Source organism: Corvus moneduloides, chromosome 1 (genome assembly GCF_009650955.1).
Source record: "Corvus moneduloides isolate bCorMon1 chromosome 1, bCorMon1.pri, whole genome shotgun sequence".
NCBI classification, from domain to species: domain Eukaryota; kingdom Metazoa; phylum Chordata; class Aves; order Passeriformes; family Corvidae; genus Corvus; species Corvus moneduloides.
The window spans coordinates 371,515-396,197 of record NC_045476.1 but is presented as its reverse complement, the minus strand read 5'-3'; the positions used below and the strand labels follow the sequence as shown (position 1 = coordinate 396,197).

General features: G+C 69.5%; 1 protein-coding gene across 2 annotated transcripts; it reads right to left on the bottom strand.

The window, feature by feature from the left end:
* Positions 1-14: 14 nt before the first annotated feature.
* KCNH2 (potassium voltage-gated channel subfamily H member 2) lies at positions 15-23,076 on the bottom strand. Of its 2 annotated transcripts, XM_032123822.1 has the most exons (15): positions 22,935-23,076; positions 21,492-21,722; positions 18,667-18,831; positions 17,901-18,359; positions 17,135-17,349; positions 8,219-8,644; positions 7,203-7,590; positions 5,145-5,344; positions 4,675-4,927; positions 3,823-4,016; positions 3,286-3,385; positions 2,953-3,201; positions 2,311-2,488; positions 1,730-1,892; positions 15-1,369 (listed from the first exon to the last, which is right to left on the bottom strand). In XM_032123822.1, exons 1-15 carry the CDS (start codon positions 23,008-23,010, stop codon positions 1,208-1,210), a joined length of 3,459 nt encoding a protein of 1,152 aa, XP_031979713.1. In that variant the 5' UTR covers positions 23,011-23,076; the 3' UTR covers positions 15-1,207. The 2 variants fall into 2 exon arrangements, with proteins under 2 accessions (XP_031979713.1, XP_031980491.1); XM_032124600.1 differs by lacking the exon at positions 22,935-23,076 and having other exon boundaries at positions 18,667-18,827; positions 21,492-21,578.
* Positions 23,077-24,683: the final 1,607 nt, after the last annotated feature.

Below are 24,683 nucleotides of genomic sequence, written 5' to 3'. Positions count from 1 at the left end.
TGGTGACACACAGAGCCGGGAGTCTCCGTCTGGTTTATTGGGGGCACCTACGCAGGGGTGACATGCAGGGGTGACATGGGACAAACACGGCACACGCTACGGGGCGGCCGGGGAGTGGCAGCCCCTCGACCCCCGCGTCCCCCTCCCTGTGCGTCGGGTGACACCGCCCTGTGACACCCGGCTGTGCGGGGGGAGCGGCCGGGGCTCGGGGGGGCACACAGCCCAGCCGGACGGGAAGGGGCACACAGAGGCTCCCGACCCTCAGCCGGGACGGGGATGGGGACACGGAGCGGGGCACACACGGACCCGCCAGGCCCCACCGCGGCTCACACGCGAACGGGGGGGGGGGCTCCTGGCGGGGGGACACGGCGGGGACACGGCGGGGACACACACACAGATGGGGGGGGCAACACGCGTGTCCCAGCGCAGCGGGACCCCCCCTACACACACGCGACGTCCTGGGGACAGGACCCGGGACACACCCGTGCACACCTGTGCACACACACACCTGGGCACCCCCCCGCCGCCCCGGGGTCGGGGACGAGGAGGAGGAGGAGGAGGAGGAGGAAGAGCAGCACAGTCTGACAGTCCAGGGCAGGGGGCCCCAGGATAAGGCGGGGTAACGGGGGATCCCAGGGGCCCCAAGCCCCCCCGCTGGCCGCCGGCACCAAGGGCAGTGTCCGTGGGGGGCAGTGGAGCCCCCAGCAGGCCGGGGCCCGGGGCTGAGGGCTCTGGGGACCCCAGGTCCCGTGGTCGGGGAGTTCTATGTCCCCACCTCCTGGGGTTGGGGATCCCAGGGCTCTGGATGTCCCACGTCCTGGGCTTGGGGGTCCCACATGCTGGGGACAGGGGTCCTGCAGCTCCGGGGGTCCCACGTGCTGGGCTCCGGGGGTCCCAGGGGTCCCAGGGTGCAGGGGTCCGAGGACTCTGGGGGTCCCCCATTCCGGGGTTGGGGGTCCCAGGGCTCCAGGACTTCCAGGGCTCCAGGGGTCCCGTGTTCCAGAGTCAGGGATCCTGTGACTCCGGGGGTCCCGGGTCGTGGCATCCAGGGCTGCCGGGTGCAGGGGTCCCACGCTCCGGGGTCAGGGGTCCCATGTCCTGGGCTTCGGGGGTCCCATCTCCCGGGGTCTGAGGGCTCCGGGGGTCCCACATTCCGGGGTCGGGGGTCCCTTGGCTCCGGGGGTCCCGCCGCGCCCCGGCGCTCCCATTAGCTGCCGGGGTCGGAGCAGTGTCTCTGGAGCGGGGGGGTCCCCGGGGGGGTCCCCGCGGTCGGGGGCAGCGCCCCGGGCAGGGAGCGGCGCCGCGGGGGGGGCGGCTCCAGCAGCAGCACCACGTCCGGGGGGTCCGGGGCGCGCGGGGGGCGCGGGACCTGCGGAACAGGGGGGGTCAGTGTCGGGGGGGGACCTCCACCCGGCACCAGGGGCTCGGGGTGCCCCCCACCCAGTACCGGCACCCCCGTGGGTGACCCCCGTGCACGGAGGGGCCGGAGGACACGGCCACAGGCATGGGAAGGGGGAACCCCGAATCTGGGGGGCTCAGGGTGCCTCCCACTCAGCAGCAGGGGTTTAGCGTGTCTCCCCGACCCCTGCCCTGAGCCCACCACCAGCAGTGGGGGGCATGGGAGGGGCGTACCCTAAACCTGGGGGGGCTCAGGGGTGACCCCAACCCACAGAGCCTGTGTCACAGTGGAACGCCCCCCAGACCAGGTGTCCCCCCCGGCGTCCCTCACCTCAGCCAGCGGCCGGATGGGGGTGATGGGCAGGGTGGAGGGCAGCGGCCCCGGCGGGGGCTGGTGGGGGGAGGCCACGGTGCTGTAGGCGGGAGGCACCAGCACCTGGCGCTGCAGCAGGTGCACGATGGAGGAGATGTCCGTGCTCAGCCGGGATTCCAGCCTGGAACGCCGTGCGGGAGCGTGGTCAGGACATGATGAGAACGGGACCCCCATCCCCGCCCCTCTGCCGGCACCCCCACACCCCCAGCACCCGCCCCTGCACCCACCTCGGTGGGGATGGGGAGGATTCAGGCTGGGGTGAGGGGTCCCCCATTCCCCTCCCCAGTCAGGGCTCTGCAGACCCCCAAAACCCCCGGCACCCCCAGCCCCACCCCTCCCCCAGCCCCCCAGGACCCATAGCACCTCCCCTGTCCCACCCATCTCTCAGGTGGGACGGGGGGCTCAGCCTGGGGTGGGGGATCTCCCCTTCCTTCTCTTCCCACTCAGGGTTCCCCAGACCCCTTTGGCAATGGGGGGGTTCCCTTGGGGTCCCACTGGCCTAAGCCCCCCTCAGGTCCCACCTGAGCCCCCAGATTTACCTGTTGAGCTGTTTTTGGAGCAGATCCAAGCGGGATTCCAGGTCGGAGCGCTGGCGGCGGGTCAGGGTCGGGGGGGGATTTGGGGGGGCCCCGTGGGAACAACGGGGGAGCTCCTGGTACTGGCGGCCCCGGGTGTCACCCCAAAAACTGAAGATGTTGGAGACCCCCGAGAAGGCGCCTGGAAAATGAGGGCAGTGAAGGGGTTGGGGGGTGTGGTGAAGTGAGGGGGGAGGTCGAGGGATCCAGGGGTCTGGGGGAGGCGTGGGGAGTGGGGGCTGGGGCTTTGGGGGGGGCTGTACAGCCTTAAAGAGAGACAAGAGATTTGGGACCCCCCTGCCCAACCAGAGACCCCTATCCCCACCTGAGGGGGTGCAGGGGCAGTTGCTGGAGGAGGGCTGAGACTGGGGGGTTCAAGGTTTTTGGGGGGGCTGTAAAACCTGAGTGAGGAGGGCAGGACTGGGGGACCCCCATCCCTTCCTGAAGGCCACCTGGGAGGGGTCCAGAGGTGCAGGGGCAGGGAGTGAGTTGGGGGTCCAGGGGGCTGCGGGACTGAGGGAGTGCTGCAGTTTTGGGGGGCTCTGCAGGACCCTGAGTGGGGAGGGAAGGAATGAGGGACCCCCCAATCCCGAGCCCCCGACCCACCTGAGAGGGGGTTGCACATATCGCTGCTGCCCTCGCGTTCCTCGGGCTCGGGGGGTGCCGGGGGGGCACTGCGGAACGGGGACAGCGCGGTGGCCCCCGGAGGGGGCGCGGGGGGCTCCTCCTCGTCGCTGGAGCCGCAGCTGGAGGGGCTGGGGGGGTCCCACTCGGCCGGGCCTCGGGGGGCTCCGGGGGCCTGGCCCCCCCCGCCGTCCCCCCGCAGCGCCCGGGACTCCCCGGGACTGGGGGCATCTGCCGGGGACAGGCCGGGGTCAGGGCTGGGTCACCGAGACCCTGGGGTCACCCCCGGGGGTCCCGGCCCCCCCCGACCCCCACCTTTCTCGGGGCGCCGGCGGAAGGACAGCTTGCGGCGCCGGAGCCGGGAGAAGCCTCCGTCCAGCTCGTCACTGCCCGGGGAGCCGGGGATCATGTTGGTCTGCGGGGACACGGAGGCACGGCTGGGGGGCTGCGGGACCCCTCCGCTTCGCCAGGAAGCCCCCCAGATCTCTCAGCCCCTCACAACTTGCTCAGCGCCCCCTCCCTTGCTCAGGACCCCCACCCAGAACTGCACAGAATCCCCCAACCTGTCCAGGACCCCAAGCCCTTCTCAGGGCCCTCCTGGCTTGCTCAGAATCCCTCAAGACTGCTTGAAACCCCTCAACCTGTCCCGAACTCCCCCAATTTCCTCAAGACTCCCAGTTTGCTCATGACACCCCCCCCCCATTTAGCTCAGAACCCCCCAAATTGGTCAGGACATCCCCAGCTTGCTCTGAACCCCCTTATTTGTTCAGGACCTCTAAGATCACTTGGACCTCCCAGCCTGCTCAGGACCTCCCATTCACACCCCCATTCCCCCCTCGGGCCCCCCCTCACGTCGCGCAGGTTGAAGGTGATCTCGAGGGTGCCCCAGAAGCGGTCGGAGAACTCGGGGTACATGTCCAGCACCTCGAGCAGGTCCTCGCGCAGGATCTTGTGCAGGTCGCAGTAGGTGAGTGCCCGCACGTCCGCCCGCGACTTCCCGGGCCGGGCGTGCAGGTGCAACGGCTCCCCGAACGTGTCGTTCTTACCTGCGGGGTGGGGGGGTCACTGGGGGGTCCCCGGGGGCTCGGGAGCTCAGCAGGGCCCTGCACTGCCCCGGCCACTCCTGCAGTGCAGCAGCTCCCAAAGGTGTCATTCTGACCTTGGGGGAACTGGGGGGGATACCCGGAAGGGAGGGAGGGGTCACAGCCGGGCACTCGGGGTGTGACCAGGGCTGGGGGATCCCCCGGGGGCACTCAAGGTGACCCCAAAGCTGGAGGGGCTCCGGGACATGCAGGAATCACTTGGTGTCCCTGGGAGCCGGGTTGTCACCAGGGGGACACTCAGGCTGTGCACAGGACTGGGGGGGTCCCCCGGGGGGCACTGGGGTCCCCAGGATGTGGGGTGTCACTCTGGGGGCACCAAGAGCTGGGGAGACCCCAGCAGAAAGGGGGTCACCCCCTGGGGCACTGGGGGGTCCCCAGGAGGTGGGGGGTCAGTATGTGGCTCCCCCAGCACTGGGGTGTCCTAGCATGGGGGGGATCCCTTGGGAGGCAGGTGCGGTGTCACTCGAGGAGCGCCAGGGCGTCTCCAGGAGATGGAGTGTCACCCAGAACTGGGTGACCCCAGGACACCGCAGGACCCCTGAATGCAGTGGCTGCCCCGTGGGGCACCGTGGGACCCCGAGGCCACTTCTGGGGGGCTCACCCAGGATGGCGACGACGACGTCGCCACGCAGGATCTCGATGGAGCCGCGGGAGATGAAGTAGAGCGCGGTGAGCACGTCCCCCGCGTGCACCAGTGTGTCCCCGGGTGGTGCGTGGGTGGTCTTGAACTTCATGGCCAGCGCCCGCAGGCAGCCCTTGGTGGCCCCCCGGAACGGGGCGCAGTTCTGCAGCAGGCTGCGGTTCAGGTGCAGGCAGATGTCGGCCTGCAGGCACTCGGGGAAGCCCTTCAGCACCTGGAGGGGACCGGGGGGTCAGAGGGGGGCACAGGGGTCTGGGGGCGTCCCGGGAGCGTGGCAGGTTTTAGGGGTCCCGGGGGGTCTCACCACGTTCATATCAACGCCGTTGGTGTAGGACCAGGCGTGCTGGAAACACTCCCTGAGGAGTGGGGGCAGAGGGCCGTGGGGGGTTTTAGGGGTGCCACGGAGGTTTTGGGGGGCGCCGGGGGCTCACCGCGTTCATGTCGATGCCGTTGGTGTAGGACCAGGCGTGCTGGAAGTACTCCTCGAGGCGCTGGCGCAGCGGGTTGGGGATCTGGTGGAAGCGGATGAACTCGCGCACCCGCAGCATCTGCGTGTGGTACCGCGCCGTGCCGGAGTACAGCCGCTGGATGATGGCCGACACGTTCCCGAAGATGCTGGCGTACATCAGCGCTGGGGGGGCAGGGTCAGGGGGGCTCTGAACCCCCAGCCTCCCCCCAAGCCCCTACTGCCAGCCCCCGGGCCGGGGGTGCAGGGTCCCCTGTGTCCCCAGGTGCCCAAGTACAAGCGCCGGGTGGTGGCCGAGGTGTTCCCGAGGATGCTGCCGCACATCAGTGCTGGGGGGGCACGTTAGGGGGGCTCTGCACCCCCAAACCCCCACAAACCTCCCACTGCTGCCAGGGCTGTAGTCTGGGGTACCCATCATCATGGAGGGTGCCCACTGTCATGGGGTCCCCATTGCCACACGGGGTCCCCATCATCACAGGAGTCCCCACCATCATAGGGTCCCCCCTGTCACAGGGTGCCCACTGTCTCAGGGTGTCCCTATTGTCACAGGGTGTCCCCACCATCACAGGGGGTGTCCATCACCACGGAGTGCCCTTTGTCATGGGGGTCCCCCTCAGCACAGGGGCTCCCATCATCACGGGAGTGTCCCCATCATCACTGGGGTGCCCCTTGTCACAGCAGTCCCCATCACCACCAGGGTCCCCACTGCCACCGGATCCCCATAACTGGGAGGTTTTCCATTGTCATGGAGTTCCCCATTGTCATGAAGGGGGGTCATTGTCACAGGGGTGCCAAGAGTCATCAGGATCCCTGTCATCAAGGGAATTCTCAGACCCCTAAGCCCACCCGTCCCCCAGAGCTGCCAAGGCCACCACTGCCCCATGTCCCCAAGTGCCACATCCACAGGGCTGTTAAATCCCTCCAGCAATGGGGACTCCACCCCTGCCCTGGGCAGCTGTGCCAGGGCCAGACAGCCCTTCTGGGGAAGGAATGTTCCCAATATCCAACCTGAGCCTCCCCTGGCCCAGCCTGAGGCCGTTCCCTCTCCTCCTGTCCCTGTTCCCTTCGAGCAGAGCCCGACCCCCCCGGCTGCCCCCTCCTGTCAGGGACTTGTGCAGAGCCACAAGGTCCCCCCGGAGCCTCCTTTGCTCCAGCCTGAGCCCCTTTCCCAGCTCCCTCAGGAATTCCCCTGGGGCTCCAGCCCCTTCCCAGCTCCGTTCCCTGCCCTGGACACGCTCCAGCCCTCAAGGTTTCTCCTGTCAGGAGGGACCCAAAGCTGCCCCCAGGATTCCAGGGGGTCCCTCAGCAGGGCCAGCACAGGGGACAGTCCCTGCCCTGGGGCTCTGCCCACACTGGGGCTGGCACAGCCCAGGGGCCATCGGCCTCTTGCCCACCTGGGCACAGCTGGGCTCGTGTCCAGCCGCTGGCACAGCACCCCCAGGGCCTTTCCCAGGTTTCCAGCCCCTCTGCCCCAGCCTGGAGCGCTCTATGGGCTGGTGTGACCCACAGGCAGGACTCGGTCCTTCACCTTGTTGACCCTCACCCAGGTGTCCCCAGCCCATGGATCCGGACCCCTTTGCAGAGCCTCCTGTCCCCCAGCAGAGCCACATCCCACCCATCCATGTCACCTGAGCACAGGCCGCGAGCTGCCCCCGATCCCCAGAGCATCGGGGAAGGTGTCAAACAGGGCCGGCCCCAAAACTGAGCCTGGGGGTGCTCCTACACGCTCCCCGTGTGCGGGGTACAGATACAGGTGTCACACACACGGGTGTGGATGTGCACACGCAGGTTTGCACACACGCAGGCGCTCCCACACCCCACAGGCACTCACATCCGACCAACATGACGCAGATGGAGAAGACCCTCTCGGAGTTGGTGTTGGGGGACGCGCTGCCGAAGCCCCCCAGGGTCTCACGCACACCCGGGTGCACACACAGGTGCTCACACACACACACAGGTGTGGATACACGCTCACACAGGTCTGCACACCCGCACAGCGCTCTCACACCCCACGGGCACTCACATCCGATCAACATGACGCAGATGGAGAAGATCTTCTCGGAGTTGGTGTTGGGGGACACATTGCCGAAACCGACGCTGGTGAGGCTGCTGAAGGTGAAGTAGAGGGCAGTGACGTACTTGTCCTTGATGGAGGGCCCGCGGCGGGGGTCACTGCTGTTGAGGGGCTTCCCGATCTGCTGTCCCAGCGCGTGCAGCCAGCCCGTGCGCTGCCCCTCCACGTTGCCAATGGCGTACCAGATGCAGGCCAGCCAGTGGGCGATGAGCGCAAAGGTGCACATGAGCAGGAAGAGCACGGCCGCGCCGTACTCCGAGTACCGGTCCAGCTTCCGCGCCACCCGCACTAGCCGCAGCAGCCGCGCCGTCTTCAGCAGCCCGATGAGCGTCGTGGTCTGCAGGAACGGCAGGGAAAGGGTTACGGGCGAGTAGAGATGCCACGGGGACCCATGGAAGGGCGAGGCGGGGGTCCCATCCTCTCTCCCAACATCAGCAGCCCCACCAGCATCACTGTCTGGGGGATGGGAAAAACGGGGGGGTTAACAGTGAAGAGACACCCTCAGAACCCCGAAAGGGTGGAGGGCCCCTGCCCCAAGCCAGGCACCTCCATTCTGTGAGTCTGTCCCTGCCCCAGGTGCCCCCCAGGGCAAAAGGTGTCTGGGGAGGGAGGAAAGCGGGGTCACCAGGACAGCGGTGGCAGAGAATTCCCACAGACCCCTGGAAGGGCAGAGGGTGCCATGAGCCCCTGTTCCCTCTCCTCATATCAGCCCCAGGCGCCTCCAGTCTCCCCACCCAGAGCAAAGGTGGTCTGGGATGGAGGTGCAGGGGAGTCACCAGGGGCACTGGTGGTGTCCTGGCCTGGGGGTTCCCAGCACCCAGGGAACAGCACCCACCACACCAACACCCACCCCAGCACTGGGGGCACAGGTGGGACCCCCAAACACAACCCCCAGCACCAAAACAGCACTGCCCAGCCAGGGCACAGCCTGGCTGGCGCCATCTCATCCTGTGTCCCCTGCTCACCTCCTCGGAGCCAGAGCCGAAGATGAGCAGGTCGAAGGGGATGGCGGCCACCATGTCGATGAGGAACCAGCCCTTGAAGTAGTGGATGGCGATCTTGGCAGGGTGGCTCACCACCTCCTCGTTGGAGTTGACGTAGGTGGTGCGGAAGTTAATGAGGATGTCGATGATGAACATGATGTCCACAATGAGGTCCACGACGTTGAGGGGGCTGCAGGAGTACCCGCAGTGGTGGCGCTGGGCCTCCTCGGAGTCACTGAGCAGGAAGGCGGCCGAGTAGGGAGTGAAGATGGCCGTGTAGATGACCAGCAGCAGGATCAGCCAGTCCCACACGGCCTTGAAGGGGCTGTAGTGCAGGATGGTCCAGCGGTGGATGCGTGGCGCCTGCAGCTTGTACTCGGGGAGCACATCGGCACCCAGGGACAGCACCTGGGGCAGGGGAGACACGGGGGGTCAGTCCTGCACCCCAACACTCCACCGGCTCCCGGATTTAGCCCCTCAGACCCCAGACCCCAGCCAATGTGGTGCCTGGGGATGTGGGTTGGTGGCTTTGGCCACGGTGGATCAGTGCTGGACCCAATGGTTTTAGAGGTCCTTTACAACCTCAACAGTTCTGTGACTCTCTGGGGTGAGGTGGGACCCCAGCATGGTCCAGGAGGGGTCTGGGGGGGCCACAGGGGGAGCTCGGACCCCCAGCCTGTGGAGAGGTGGAGACCTGGGTCAGGGGTGTGGGGTCAACACTGGATCTGATGGTCTTAAAGGTCCTTCCCAAAATCAATGGTTCTGTGGCTCTGGGGGTGCAGAGGGAGCCCAGCACAGGTGATGGGGGGTGCAGGGACACCACCATGTGTGACCAGGGGGACAGCTGGAGGGCATGGGGGACAAAGGCCCCCCACACACACCACAGAGCTGCCCCACAACCCCCTCCTGCCCCACGAATACCACCAGGGCAGTTCCCACCCCAAACACTCAGGGACATGATGCTGCCCTGTGCCCCAGCTCTGGCCCCCCAGCTGTGGCCATCCCCAGCATCCCCATCAGGGGGCACGGCCTCCCCTGGCACTTCCACCTGGGGAGCACAGACCACTCCACTCATCCCAGTCCCCCTGCAGAACACCTGGACATCCTGGGGGCACAACTCAGGGATCTTTGGGGGGGTCTTAGCCATCCTCGGGGGTGCCTGGGGGTGGTCCACAGGGTCCATCATCATGCACAGCCCCACGGCAAGGGTGAGAGGCAACAGGGGCTGACCCACAGCCCCCCCCTCCAGCGGCCACAGCCTCCTGTCTGCCCTATGGGGGGTCACTGTCCCCCTGCACTCCCTGGGGGTCCCATCGCCCCTCCGTGCCCATCGTGGGGCTGCTGCAGCACAGGGAGGGGATGGGCACCATCACCCCTCACCCCATCAGCCCCCAACCCCGAGAGCACCACTGGGGGGGGTCGCCAGTCATGCCGAGCCAGAGCTTTATGTAACCCCCCAAACAAGTGCCGAGGACACAGCCCGAGCCCCCCACAGCCACCGCCAGGCCACGGATGGGCACAGTGCCCCCCATGCAGCAACCCCCGCCCCCCCGTGCTGCCTCCCCCCGGGGGGCGCGGGTAGAGGCGATCCCGGTACCTTCTCGTCCTGTCCGTGCCCGGTGCCGTCGCGGCGGAGCCCCAGGCAGGTGCCGCAGAGAGGGACCCCGGGCATGGGGGAGGGGCCGGGGGGGGGCCCGGGCCGGGGGGCCGCAGAGGAGCCGCCCGGGAACTCCTGGAGCAGCTGCAGGAGCGCGGGCAGCATCCTCGGCGGGGGCAGGGGTCAGCAGGGGTCAGCCCCCGCCGGCCCGTGGGCACCAGGGACACCCCCACCCCGGCCCCGTGGCCATCGTGTGCCTCGGGACCAGCAGCGGGGACCCTCGGTGGCAGCGGGGACCCTCGGTGGCAGCGGGGACCCCCGGCGCGGCGCGCGCCAGCCACGCTCCGCCAGAGCCGACAGGAATTATTGGGGCGGAAATTTTTCCCAGGCTGCTCCGCTGCTGCTGCCACGGTCATGGCCAGAGCTGCCCCCCGGGCCCCCCATCGCCCCCCAGCCTCTCGGCACACGGTGACACGCGGTGACACACCGGAGGGGTCGGCGACACCACGGGGACACTGCGGGTGCCCAGGGGCGACAGGGCACGAGGTGGGACATGTCACAATCCCCCGGCATCCCCTGGACACCCTGAAGGCACCCTGAGGCACCCGGGCACCCCAATGGCACCAGCGCCTGCCCCAGGTGTGGGGGGGGACAGCGCCGGCAATGAGCAGGGTGTCAGGGTCCACGCACACGCAGGGACACGCCAGGGACACGCCGGGAGTGTCCCCCCACCCGTGCGGTGCCCACAGGCTGGGATGCGGCTCCCAAAACATGTCCCCCACTGCCACAGCCCCTCCCAGGACACAGGGCCCCGGAGCCACCAGCCTCGGTGGCCTCGTGGGGCAGCGGGAATAGCCATGTGGTGATGGGATATGTAGTGCTGGGGACACACGGCGACAGTGCTGGGCACAAGGGGATGGCACTGGGACACGCGGTGGGTGACACGCGGCGACAGAGGCACACACACAGCGCCGGGGACACGCAGTGACGGCACGGGGACACGCGGTGATGGTGCTGGGACACACAGGGACACAGCGCCGGGGACACGCAGTGACGGCACCGGGGCACATGGTGACAGCGCTGGGACATGAGGTGACACGCGATGACAGCGCTGGGACACACAGCGGCTCCTGCGTCACAGCCGCCACCCCCACGCGGGGGATTCCCGTTGCCACCCGTGTCCCCGTGCACCGTGTGACGGAGGGACGAGGCCACACGTGGCCTGTGTGCAGGGGGCCCCAGTTCCCACCCCCTTCCTGTGGGGCTGCACCGCAATGCTCCCCACGTGTCCCAAGCGTGTCCCTCTGGGGGTGTGATGGGTGCCACGGGGACACCGGGGAGTGACAGGTACCACGGCGCAGAGCCCCCCCGGTGCCAGCAGAGAGCAGGGGTGTCCCCGGGGGGGTCCTGGAGGGGGACCCCAATCCCAGAGTCGCCGAGGCCCCTTTGGCTGTGGCTGTGCCGGGCGGCTCTGGTGTGAGCGGGGGCGGAGGGGGGGCTGGGGGGCGGCTCCAGCCACCAGCCGCTCCTGCCGCTAAATTTATCGCAGCTGCCACGGCAAAATGGGACAAATCCCGGCCTGCGGCGTGGGGGGCGGGGGGCCCCGGGCCGGCCCTGGGGGAAGAGGGGGTCCCGCCGTCTGCAGGGAGAGGCCCCGGGCCCCCCCCCGGGCACCACCGGCTCCCTCCCCGAACCGTGCGGCCCCCACGGGCTGGGGGTGGCCCCACACCCCACCTGAACTCGCCCTCCCCCGCCTGACTCCTAACTGGGGACCCCCCGGCCCTGCAGGCAGCTGGGAAGGGATGGATGTCAGAGGAGAGTGACCAGGACCCCCACTCAGTCACAGCCCCCCAAAAGACACCCCCAACGCATCAGCCCCACAGATACGCCTGTCAGTCCCCCCAAAATGCACCCCCGCCCCACCACCTGGTCAACAACCCCAGCGCAGCCCATGCCAGTCCCCGGGAGGGCTCAGCCCGGGGTGGGGGACAGTCCTGGCATCCCCCTCTCTGTGCCAGCCCCCCGCACACACAGTGGGGACACACAGAGTCCCCCGTGACGCCCAGCCGTGGGGCCTCCAGGCCCCCAAGTGGCGGGGCAGCCCCCAGCCCAGGATGTTCCCCAGCCATGGGGATAGTCCCCAGCCCCTACCCGCGCCCCCCAGGCCCCCTGTGCCAGCAGGGCTCGGGGGTGCCATGAGGAGGGGTTGGGGACATCGCCCCACACCTTGTGGGACCCCCACCCCTGGCGCATATGTCCGGAGGGGGCCGATATGCGGCGACATCCCGAACCCCCCGGGCTGGGTGCCCGCCCCCGCCCCGACACCCGTCAGTCACGGTGACACAGATGGCGGCGGTGCCAGTGACACGTTCGGCAACACGCGGCGACACGTCCCGCCCTGGTGACGCGTCCCCGACACCTGCGGTGACACCGACACCCCCCGTCCCCCCGGGACACCCGGCGCCGCACCTGCCGCGACCCAGACACCTGCGCCCACGGCGCACCCCAAATACCCCGGGCCGGGGCAGGGGGAGGCCCAGACCCCCCCGGGGCCCCGACAGCCCCCCGACACCCTGATCCACCTCCCTGCCCCCGGACGCTCCCCTCAACACCCCCGGCGCACTGACACCCCCTCTGTCACTCCCCAGTCCCTGCTCCCCGTGGCGGGACCGCCCAGCACCGCTGCAGTGCCCCCCCCGGCAGCTGGCAGGGACCCCCACCCTTGCTCCGGCAGGTACCTGACAGACCCCCAACACCTGCCCAGCAGGTGCCCCACAGCCACAGACCCCCAACACCTGCCCAGCAGGTGCCCCACAGCCACAGACCCCCAAATCCGGTCCCAGCACGTGCCCAGCACCCAATACCGACATTGGCAAGTACCTAACAGCCATGGATCCCCAAAGCCCCCGTGGGCACCCAACACTTGCCCTGGCAGGTAGCCCACACCTTCCTGGGTACCCGATACCTGCCCGGGTACCCCACACGCACCCCAGCACAGGCCCCGGCACCCACCCAATGCCCATCAGGGTCTAAGACCCCCAGAGGTCACAAACCTGAACACTGACACCCACCTTGTCACTGGCCCTGGGGGGCTTGGACCCCCGGGGACACCCCCAGCCAGACGGACACTGACCCCCCATGACACCCCTGTCACCTTGCAGGTGTCACCCAATGCGGTCACCACCAGGGCGGCACTGGGTATCAGCCAGGTGACACCTGACCACTGTGGGGACACCCCGACACAGAAGACACCCCAATAGGACAGACATCCCGATGCTGGGGAACCCCTCCTGCTTCCCCTGACCCCACACTACTGTCCCCCCAGGGTGGCATTGGGGGTACTCACGGCGCTGAGCTGCGGCGTCGCAGCACCCTCGGGACCCCCCGACATGGGCACAGGGGACGCAGGGCCACCCTGGGCGGGCAGCGACAGTGGCACCCGCTGCCAGTGGCACCCGTGGCAGGGTGGGGGACAAGCCCCGTGACAGGGTGACGTCCCTATGGGATGGGGTGACGTCCCTGGGGGGCGGTGCGCCCGCCCCAGCTCCGACCCCTAACCAGTGACGCTGGCACTGACCCACACCCACCCCATAAGCCACGGGCCACTGGCAAGGGAACGGCTACGAGGACCACCTGGGACACACTGGCGACCACTTGGGACAAAGTAGAGACCACGCCAGCCACGAGCCGTCACCTCTCGCCACACCACAGCCACCACGGCACAGCTGGACACAGCACTGGGCCGGGCCCTGGAACCGGGGGGGCAGTGGGGGCCCATGAGGGGGTTATGCGCCCCAACCCCCGGGGGGCAGTGGGGGACCCCAGATCCCCCTGGACCCCCAGAGTCGCCCACCATAGCCACCAGTGCCCCCCCCCCCAACTCCAAGCGTGGGGGCACCCCCGGTACCCCACACCTACTCACGGCGGGATGAGCCGCGGGACCCGCTTCCCCAAGCGGGGGGGACACTCCAGGCCTCCTCGGGACCCCCAGCCCTCCCGCAGCCCTTCAGAGCCGCCTGCTGCGACCCCCAGTGCCATCCCCCTGCTCATTGTGTCCCATCTCGGCGTGGGGACACCCCCGGGACCTCACACCCACGCGTGGCAGGATAAATTGCGGGTCCCTGTTCCCGCCGTGGGGGGAGACCCCCCCCGAAAAACCCGAGACGACCAAACCCATCCAGAGAGCCCGGCCACGATCCCCGGTGCCCCCCTCCCTCCCACTCCATCCCGGCACGGGAACACCCCCGGCCCCTGTGCCCGCGTGCTGTGGGACGACCGCGGGACCCCGCTTCCCCCGCGGGGGGACCCTCAGATCCCCCCGGTGCCCCTCAGAGCCGCCTGCCGCGACCACCGCTGTCTCCACCGCTCCATCCCCTGCATCCCGGCATGGGGACACCCCCGGGACGCTGTGCCCGCGCCTGGTGAAAGGACCATGGGACCCCGTTCCCCTAACGGGGGGGACTCTCCCGAGAGCCCCCAGATCCCCCCGGTTACCCCCAGAGCCGCCCGCCGCGACTCCCGGTGCCCCCCCGCTCCGTGTCCCCCCTGCCGGTGTGGGGACCCCGAGCCCATGTGCGACGCTACAAATCGTGGGTCGCCTTTTCCCTCTCGGTGGGGACCCCCGGCCCCCCTCAGCCTCCCCGTACCCTCCTGTACCGCCAGGATGCACCCCCGACCCCCCCGTACCTCCTGTGCCACCAGGCTGGACACCCGGACGGCCCGGCGGACCCGGTCCCGCCGCTCCCCGTCGGGGCGGTCGCCGCTGTCGCGCCGAGCCGGGGCCATGGCCGCGCTCCGGGGGTCCCCGCGCCGCCCCCCGGCCCCGCGCGCGGCAGATGGAGCGGGGCGGGACCCCCCGAGCCCCCCCCGCCGCTCGCTCCCGCCGGGCTCCCCCCGGCTCCAGCCGTCGCCACTCCCCGGAGGAGGGACCGGGAGCGCCCGGGAACAGCCCCGCGGGGACACCGGGACGAGGTGGGGCACGGGGGTCCGCGGAACCGGTGTCTCCCCTGTCTGCTCGGCCGCCACCCCCTTCCCCGCTGCCAGCTGGCACCTGCAGCCCCCCACGCCCCACAAGGGATCCCCAAGACGTCACTCGCACAGCCCTGTCAGCAGCGGGATGGGGACAGTGATGGTGGGGACAAGGACAGTGACGGGGACAGGGACGGTGACGGTAGCGGTGAGCTGGCCCTGGCAGCCCCGGCTGATTCACGGCTCCCGGTGTTCTCATGTCCCTGGCCACTGCCCAGGCCTGGCAGTGCCCCACGGCTGCGCCCTCCCGGCCCCCCCGGGCACCCCCAGCCCCAACGAGGGGGGATCTGGGGGGCAGCGCCCAAGCCCACCCAGCCGGTGCCAGCGGGACTCGTCCCGGCAGTGGGGGGGTCCCTGGTGTCCCCAGCCCGCCACCAACAGCCAGTGATGCCCCAGTGGCACCCCCGTCTGGTGACACCGCCGGGTCCCCACACACCCTGGGTGGGTCTGGGGTCCCCCAGCCCTACCCTGCCCCACCCAGGGATCCCCGCCACGGCAGGCCAGGGGTCCCCGGGGGTCCCATGAGTCGTGGGGATGCCACGGCCACCCCAGGCCCTGTCACTGTCACCCAGGGCGCGGTGACCTTGACGGGCGCTTGGCTCCGGCCCCGCGGGTGAATCACGGTGCCGCTGCAGGGACACCCTGTCCCCCAGTGCCACCGACCCGTGGGATTCTCCGTGCCCGAGCCGGGGACACCCCCACGCCCCCAATTCCTGTGTCCCCTGTGCCCGCGTCCCCAGTTCTGCCCGACTGCACAGCCGCGGCACGAGACGCCCTCGCCAGTGCCGGGGGGCAGAGCCCGCCCGGTGACCGCAGCCGTGTTCCCCCGTGCCACCTCATGGCCCCCGTGGCGACGGCGGGGGCAAGAGAGAGTGCAGCGTCACCCTGGAGGCCCAGTTAATCAAGGCCGAGGCAATGAAGAGGCTCCGTGAGGAGCTGGGGAGTCGGGGACGCGGAGTGAAGGGGTGCCACCCCATAGAAGGGTCCCTCCAATCCACAGAGGGTCCCCTCTCCCCACCGAGGGCGCCGCGGCTGCTCCAGCACCAGCGCGGGGAGCGCCCGGAGCCCCGGCAGCAGGGCCTGGAGTTCCAGGTCGGAGCGGGAGTCCCCCACGGGGCCCCCTCACGTGTGCGGGCAGGTGCGGGGCCGGGGGGACCCCGAGGGGGTCGGGCAGATGCGCCGGGGCTGCTCCGTCCCCCGCCAGCTGCCGGGGACCCCGGGGACAGCCCCGGGGCTGCGCGGGAGGCTTGGGGACACCGCGGGGTGGGGCAGGCAGCGGATCCCCCATCCCGCACAGCCCTCCGGGGATGCCCGGAGCCGCCGACCCCCCGGCTCATTAGCGGGGGGACAACCAGGGTGTAATTAAGCGGCGCCTCCTGCTCCCGCGGCAGATGGCGGTTACACAACGGGCCGCGGATTAGCGGCCGCCGCCAGCACCCGGCACCCGGCAGGCACGGCACCGGGGCGAGGGTGAGGGGTGCCGCGGTACCGGGGGGGTGTCTGCCTCCTGCGCCCCGCTGGGAGCCCCCCGGGGACTGTCCCGGACCCGACTGCCCCCGGCCACGGCACCCAGCGCACCAGAACACCGCAGTCACGACCCCTCGGCCAGTCTCCCCGAGGGAGCCGGTGCCACGGGAAGGTACAATGGCCCCGGCCCCGCCACCTCGGCCCCTCCGGCCTGCCAAGGGGATCCAATGGTGCCCCCTGCACCTCCTCCCAGTGCCTCCCAGTGCGCTCCGGCACCTCCCAGTACGCTCGAGCTCTCACTGGAGCATCCCCTGGGCTCTAGCAATGCCCCCAGCACCACCAAGCCACCTTGGCATTGCCTGGCTACCTCCAGCAGCACGTTGGCACCGCCCGGCCACCTCCGTCACCACCCGGTCACTTTGGCACCATCCGGACACTTTGGCACCGCCCGAACACCTCCAGCACTGTACATTCCCTCCAGCGCTGCCTGGACATCTTGTCACTGCTCAGGCACTTTGTCACTGCTTGGCCATCCTGGCATAGCCTGGCCACATCATCACTGCCCGTCTGCCTCTGAAATTGTCCGGACACCTCGGTACAACGCAGCCATCTCTGCACCACATGCCACCTCCAGGAGCATCTGGCCACTATGGCATTCCTGGTAACCTTTGTCACCACTTGGCCACCTCTGGCATCCCCCGTCACCTCCAGCATCACCCAGTCAGCTCAGCACCACCCAACTTCCCTCAGGGTCTCACCTGTGCGACCTGTCCCCATGTCCCCCCTTCCCCCGGGCAGGGTCCCACCTGTGTGACCTTCTCGGTGACGTTGTGGGTGCGGTCGCGCAGTTTGGTGGGGGCAATGATGGGGTGGGGGGCCGGGGGCGGGGCCAGGAGCCCCCCCGGCTGCAGGTCCATGAAGTTGAGGGTGATCTGGGGGATGCGGCCGATGGCCCGGAACCGTGCCAGGTCCGAGTCCGACGTGGAGTTGAGCAGCGCGCTGCGCACAGCGGCCACTGCGCCTGCGGGGACACACTGTCACCGGGGGGCTGGCACCGGGCCACACAGGCCCTGCAGCCCCAGGGCAGGTCCCACAGCTTCCCAAGGCTCCTGGGGCAGGGGTCCCATGGTCTCTGCGGTGATCCCACAGCTCCCACATTTGGGGTCCCACAACAGGTAAAGGGAATGGGGAGGCCCAGGGCAGGGGCAGACCCCAACCGTGTGCCACAGGCCCCCTCGGCCCCACAGAGCTGCTCTGAGTTACTGTTAATAGCATTATAGTTATTGTCCCTCATCTTAATACACTTAAGGAGCTCTGGGGCCAACAAGGTGATTCCCGAGGTGATTCCCAGGGTGATTCCACACTGTGGCTCAGGGTGGCTGAGGGGACTGGAGGGAACAGGGGGCTGCAGGATGGGCTATGAGGGTCCTGGTGGTGATGGGGGGGTCCCCAGCCCCTGCCAGCCCCGGGTGCTGCTCTGGGGAGGTGGGATGGGGTCACCAGGGTCTCTGGCTGTGACTGCCACAATGTCCCCAGCACTGATGACTGTCCCCCACGCCGCCATGGCCGTACCGGTGCTGGAGCCGCGGTGCAGGCCGGCGCTGGCGCTGGCGTGGCGGCTGTGGCAGTGTTTGTCCCCGTCGCCCTTCATGGCCTCGATGTCATCGACAGACGATGCCCGGCGTAGGCTGCGGAGGCTCTCCCGGGACCGGCGCTCCCGGGACCGGCTCCTGGCCAGGCTGTGGTTGGCGAAGGCCAGTGCCAGGCGCTCGGCCCGCGGGGACGACTGTGTCACCGGTGGCTCAGGGTCCCCCATCAGCGCCACCTCGTCCTCGGGACGGTCCCCAACACCAGGCTCCAGCGAGGATGAGGCATCCTCAGGGCCTGAGTCACTGCCAGGCAGGCCTGGGTCCATGGCCAGTGGGTCCACGACCCCAGGGTCCACCACCACCACGTCCGGCGGCTCCGGGGGCAGCGATTGGCGGCTGCCCGTGAGCGCCAGCAGCTTCAGCCGCAGGGACCGGCTGCGTCCTGGGGAGAAGGACAGGACTGGGGTCAGGGCTGGGCTTGAGCTCAGGGTCAGGATCCAGCTCCAAATCGCCACCATGGTGCTGCTTCAGCCACAGGGATCAGCTGCACCCTGGGAGTCAGGGCTGGGTCAGGGGCAGGGTCTGGCCCCCGCCATGGTGCTGCCCACTCTCCCCATATGCCCTACAGCAACACCTGGGACACGGGGTCAGCAGGACATGGGCTGACACCAGGCATGGTGGCACTGAGCCCATCCCCCCTGCAGGAACCCAGGAGGAGGGGGTGACCCGGTGTCCCTGTCCCCCCATACCTGCAGGGCCCCAGGGGGCCGGGGTGACCCAGTGGTTGGTGCTGGGGGTCGGGGCCTCCCCAGGCTCAGGCTCCCTCACGGCCTCGAAGTTGAGGATGAACATGATGACGGCGCCATCCTCGTTCTTCACTGGCACCACGTCCACCAGGCACGGGAAGGAGCTGCCTGCGGGGAGGGGGTCAGTGACATGGGGGGATGGCACCCCCACCCGGGAGGGCCCCCCTGCCTGGCCCCAAACATCCTGGGAGACACTGCCCGTGTCCCTGCTGGGGAACCCCTCCTGGGGAGCACCCCCTCCTGTCCCCGCATTCCTGCTGAACTGCCCCTTCTGCCCCCCACTCCGGGAATCACCCTCGTCTGCCCCCCAGCACTGACTCCACCAGATACAGCCCCACTGCAGCTGCACCTCAGGGGGAAACTGAGGCACGGAAGAGTGGGACATCCCCTTCCTCCCCACAAATGTCGCAGGCAGGTCTGTGTGTGGGCAGCAGGGCCGGGGGGGCCGCGGGGGGCTCTGGGGGTGCCGGGCCGGGTTAAGCCGCTCAGAACTCGTTAACAGCTGTGGCGTTAATCCGGTTCCACAGCTGGGGGGAGGGGGGAAGGTTTGGGGGTGGTCAGAGCAGCCCGGGGCAACCTCTGGGGGATGGGGGAGCATCCTGCTCCCCCTCGACGCCCCTCACGCTAAGGGGACCTTGGGGGGGACGCCAAAGCACCGAATGCCCCCCTCACGGTGTCCCCCCGCTGGCGCCGGGCCCGGCAGCCTGGCACGGCGGGTGCCAGCTGGCACTGTCCCTGTTCCCGTGCCCGCGGCGGGGGGATTCCCTGGCGCACGTGGGGCCGCGGGCTGGGGGCCAGCACGGCGTGGCACGGGTTGGCTCCGGGCCACCGCGGGGTCCTCGCCGAGCCACGGGCGCGACTGGATTACAGCCACCGCCATGTGGCCACTGCCGCTGCCGGCTTCATCCACCCCCGCGGGAATCTTGAGGCCCCTAAGCCCAGGAGCTCCGGCCCCCGCGGTCCAGCTGCTTAGTGGGGGCCGGTCCCGGGGCGGAGGCGATGGGGGGACCGCGCGGGTCCCCCAGAAGCAATGGAGGGACCCCCGGGGTGGGAGCGATGGGGGGACCCCAGTGGCAGAGGTGCGCCCCGTACTGCAACGGGACCCGCCCCCCGTGCCCTCGCACCCTAAGTGCGCCTCTCCCCTCCAGAGCTGTGCCCCAAATCCCCCCCGCACCCCCCCACTGCACCCCCAGCACCCGCACCGCTCCCCGTGACCGCCAGGGGGCGGCACCGGGACCCCCAAAGCGGGGGGACCCCCCTGCGCCCCCCTCCCCGCACCGCACCCACTGCCCTGGGACCCGCACCCCTGCACCGAGCACCCCACACTGCACCCCCAGACTTGCAGCCAGGCTGGGGACACCCCTCAGGGACAGGGGGCACCCCCACACCCCACAGGTGCCTCAGTGACAGGGCCCCGATCCGGCTCCTCCGGGCCCTTGGCCGCTTCCGCCCTGCACCAACACCGGGGGCCACGCACAGGGGGACCCCAAAGGCCACAGCAGCAACTGGGGCGTCTGTGCCCCCTCCCTGTCCCCCATCCAGCCTGGGGTCCCTGAGGGCACCCCCCGGGTGTCCCCACGGGGACACAGGTGCCCCACGGGCACCATGACCTCCCTGCGTCCCCGGGACCATAAACAACACGTCACAAAGACAAATGGTTGCAGCAGCGGCAGCGACGCGGCGGCTCCACGGCTCCACCACGGCTCCAGGGATCAGGACACAGCGCTGGGGACTGGGACACACCAGGGGCTCGGGGTGGGGGGGCTACAGGGTGGGGGTCAGCACCCCAACACGATCCCGAGGGCAGCTGTGGAATGGCAGCGACACCGGGAGCACCAGGAGCCACCTGCACCCCGCAGCCCCTGGCTTCGCACGGTCCAAAGGGCACCGTGGAGCGCCAGGTGGGCCAGGCAGAGCCACAGCTGCAGGATGAGGGTCCCAGGGCCAGGAGTGGTGCCTCTGGCCCCAGCCCACTCCCCCAGAGTCCCTGGGGCCACAGTGGCTCTGCATGGCACTGTGGCCACACAGGCAGCTTTGTTTACTCCAGCACCGGAACCAGGGCTGCGTGCCCAGAGCTGGGACAGCTGTGGTGACAGCCGGGACACCTGGCACTGGCACGAGGCCACGGTGAGGGGAAGCACCAGCACTACCAACGCGGGGAGCCAGCCCTGGCCTGGGCTCTGTGGGGCACAGCTCCCACGTCCTGGCACAGGGACCCCCGGGATGTCCCCTGCCCGCTTACTCCACACACCCCCCACAGGGATGGTGGCACTGTGATGCCCAATGCCAGCTCAGCCCCCTTCTCCCTTGTCCTTGCTGCAGGTGACACAGTCCCGCCGCACCCCCCATCACCCTCTGTGGGGGATCACTGCACCCCACAACCCTGCACCCACAACACGTGGCTTCCTGGGACCCCACCTGGTGGCCGTCACGGCACCGGGAAGGGCTGCAGTGTTGCAGGGTGCTGGTGCCCCTCTGGAGCCACCAGTGCCAGGTTCCCACCCTGCTGATAGCCATCCCGGCACTGGAGAGCACTGCCAACCCCCGGGGGTGTTGGTGTCCCTTGGGTTCCCACCTGTGCCAACAACTCGTGCCACCCAGGTCTGCCCCCGTGCCTGCTGTCCCCCTGTCCCCAGCACAGTCCCCGCAGGGGGGTCACTACCACCCTTGTGGTAGAAGCAGAACTCCATCCTGTGCTCCCACACCTGCTGTCCTCAGTGCAGCCCTCCCGTCCTGTCTGTTCCCTGTCCCCGCTGCGGGGTCCGTACCGTCCTTGCGGTAGAAGCAGATCTCCACCTTGCGCTCCTCAGCGCCCAGCAGGGCCTGGGCGATCTGGGCGGCCGCGCGGCGCTGGGTGCGGGGCCCGTGCAGGAAGTCGCAGGTGCTGGGCTGCTGCATCACCTCGGCCCGCGAGTACCCGCAGAGCCGGCAGAACCCCTCGTTGCAGTAGATCACGGCGCAGTTCTCCACACGCGCGTTCCCGATGATGAACTTGCGGCCTGGTGGGAGAGGGGATGGGTGGGTCAGGCCAGAGCACCCCTGGCCCAGCAGCCCACAGGGAGGGTCCTCTCCATCCATCCATCCATCCATCCGTCCATGGCTCTGGGTTTCCCGGGTACAAACACTTCATGAGTCATCCCGCTCGCTCCCCAGGGACCCCCGAAGCTGGTGGCATCACCACCATGGGGACCCCAGAACTGTTGGGATCCCACCATCACAGGGACCCCATAACCACAGGGACCCAGGGACTCCCAGCACTGCAGGGACCTCATCATCACAGAGACCCCACAACAGCAGGGACCTTGTCACTGCAGGGACCCAACTACTACAGAAACCTCACAGGGACCCCACAACTGCAGGGACTCTGGGACCCCAAGCAGTGCAGAGACTCATCACCATGGGGATCCCCACAACTGCAGAGACCCCATCACTACGATGGGGACCCTGGGACCCCCACACCCTGAGGGCAGGGGCTTAGCCAGGCCAGACCCCCCAACCACAGCCTGTCCCCCGGCAGGGTGACACCCCCCAGCCTGACCCATGGGCAGCATTCCCCCCCCATCACTTCCCTGTCCCCAGTCTGGGAGATGCTCAGGGCCTGACCCCAAAGACATGCTGGGAACCCCCAGAATTTTCAGTCCCCCAGAGCCCCCATTCTGCCAGGCCTCCCTGTACCAGCTGCTGGGGAGAGGGCATGGGCCAGCTGGGACCTCCAGTCCTGCAGCAGCCTGAGCTGGTGGTGGGGGCTCCACACCTCGGGGACTGTGGGGAAGCCCCAGTTCTGGCACCCCAGAGCCAGGGGCTGCTGGAGGCCAGGGTGGCAGTAATCCTCCACCAACCAGGATTGTCCCCATCACCCCAAATCACCTCGAGCTGGGGACTCCTGGATGCCAGGGTGAGCACTGTGCCTCCCAGCTGGGCTTGTCCCTGTCACCCCAAACTCACCCGGGGCTGGGGATGCTGGGGGCTGCTGGGGAATGCCGGGAGTTGGGGCAGGCAGTGCCCCTCCCCAGCTGAGCTTGTCCCTATCACCTCAAACCCACCCAGGGCCACCGTCCCCTCACTCCCTTCCACACCTGGTGCCCCCCGGTGTCTCCCAATCCCCTCCCCGGGCGCTCCCCTCCGCGGGGATCCCCGTCGGACCCCCTAAGTCCCGGCCCTGGTCCCCCCGGCGTCCCCCGGCCGCCCCGTCCCCGGCGCCCCCCACTCACTCTGCCCCTCGAACTTGCGGATGATGGTGTCCAGGAAGGTGTTCTGGGGGGCGACGTGCCCCCGCCGCACCGGCATCGTGCCGGGCCCATGGGCAGCGCCGGCCGGGGCGGGGGGGCCGGGGGCCGGGGGGGGCCCCGCGCCGCGGGGGGTCCCGCTGCCCTTGAGCCAAGGACGGCGCCGCTCCGGGGGGGCCCGGGGCAGCGGGGGGGCCTCCCCCGCCCGGGGCCGCCGGCCCGGACCCCGCCCGCCCCGGTGCGGTGCTGCGGGGCCGGAGGGGGGGCCGGGGGAGGGGGCCGGCGGGGCCGAGCCCCCCCGCTCTACCCGCCCGGTGCGCGCCGCGCCATCGGCCTTATTTAGTCACGGAGCGGCCGGGGGGGACCGAGCCCCCGCCCCGCGCGCTCGGCGCCGCTCGGAACAGCTCGGAACGATTCGGCTCCGTTCGGAACGGCCGGGCTTGAGCTGGGCTCGGATGGGCTCTGCCCGTTCGGCTCGGTTCGGAGGGGTTCGGCCCGGTTCGGCTGGGTCGGCTCGGCCCAGCCGGGTTCGGCTTAGCTCGGGCGGGCTCGGCTGGGTTCGGCTGGGCTGGGTTCGGCTGGGCTCGGCTCGGCCCCGCCCCGTTCGGCTGGGCTCAGGCGGGCGCGGCGCGGCCCGGCTCGGGCGGGCGGGCTGGGCTCGGTTCGGGCGGGTCCGTGGGCTCGGCCCGGCCCGGCGGGCGCTGCGTGTTGACAGCCGGGCCCGGGGCGGGGCCAGCGCGGCCGCAGCCAATGGCCGCGGGGGGGCCCGGGGACCCCCGCCCCGCCCCGCCCGGGGGCGCCCACGGGGCCCGCTGGCTCCGCCCCGCCGCGGCCCCGCCCCCAACAACGCCCACCACCCTCCGGGCCACGCCCCCTTCCCCGGGACCCCCCCCAACACTCCGGGCCGCCCCCCGACACCCGGGGGGACACGCCGGTCCCAGCCCCCCTTTGCAGCGAGGCCACGCTCCCGGACAGGTGGGACACAGGGACACGGGGACATGAGGACATGGGGACACCAGGACATGGGGACACCAGGACATGGGAACGCAGGAACATGGGGACACTGGGACATGAGGACACCTGGACTTGAGGACGTGGGGACATGGGAACACTGGGTTACCAGGACACCGGGACACTGGGACACAAGGACATGGGGACACGAAGACACCGAGACACCAGAATAAAGCACGGTGGGACACCATGACACTGGGGCATTGGGATATGGGGACACTGGCACACCAGGACACTGAGATACAGGGACAGTGGGAGACTTGGACATGAGAACACGGGGCCAGTGGCACAGCAGCAAAGCTTCCAGGCACAGCCCCAGCTGGGTCCTGGTGGGAGCCTCCCAGCCCCAGTCCTGCCATGCCGGCCCAGCCTAATCCCCTTCCCAGTCTAGTTCCAGTATCAGCCCCAGTACCAGTCCCAGACCAGCCCTTGTCTTAGGCCTGATCCCAGTCTAATCCTAATCTCTACCCAATCCTAATTCTAGTCTATGTCCTAGTTCTAGTCCCTGTCCCACTCCCAGTCCTGTCCAGTCCCAATCTCAGCCCAGACCTCATCTAGACCCCATCCAGTCTGGTTGTGGTCCCAGTCCCAATCCCAGTCTAGTCACAGTCCCAGTTAAATCCTAATCCCAGTCCCTTTTCCAGTCCAGTCCCAGTCCAGTTTGGCTCCAGTGCCAGTCCCCATCCAGTCCAAATCCCAGTTCCAGTCCCAGTTCCAGTTCAA

Coding starts and splice junctions, on each gene's coding strand:
- KCNH2 (XM_032123822.1), bottom strand. CDS start 23,010: ATGCCGGTGCGGCGGGGGCACGTCGCCCCCCAGAACACCTTCCTGGAC. Junction 21,723..22,934: donor CCGCAAGTTCGAGGGGCAGA/GTGAGTGGGGGG, acceptor CTCTCCCACCAG/GCCGCAAGTTCATCATCGGG. Junction 18,832..21,491: donor CTGCTTCTACCGCAAGGACG/GTACGGACCCCG, acceptor CCCTCCCCGCAG/GCAGCTCCTTCCCGTGCCTG.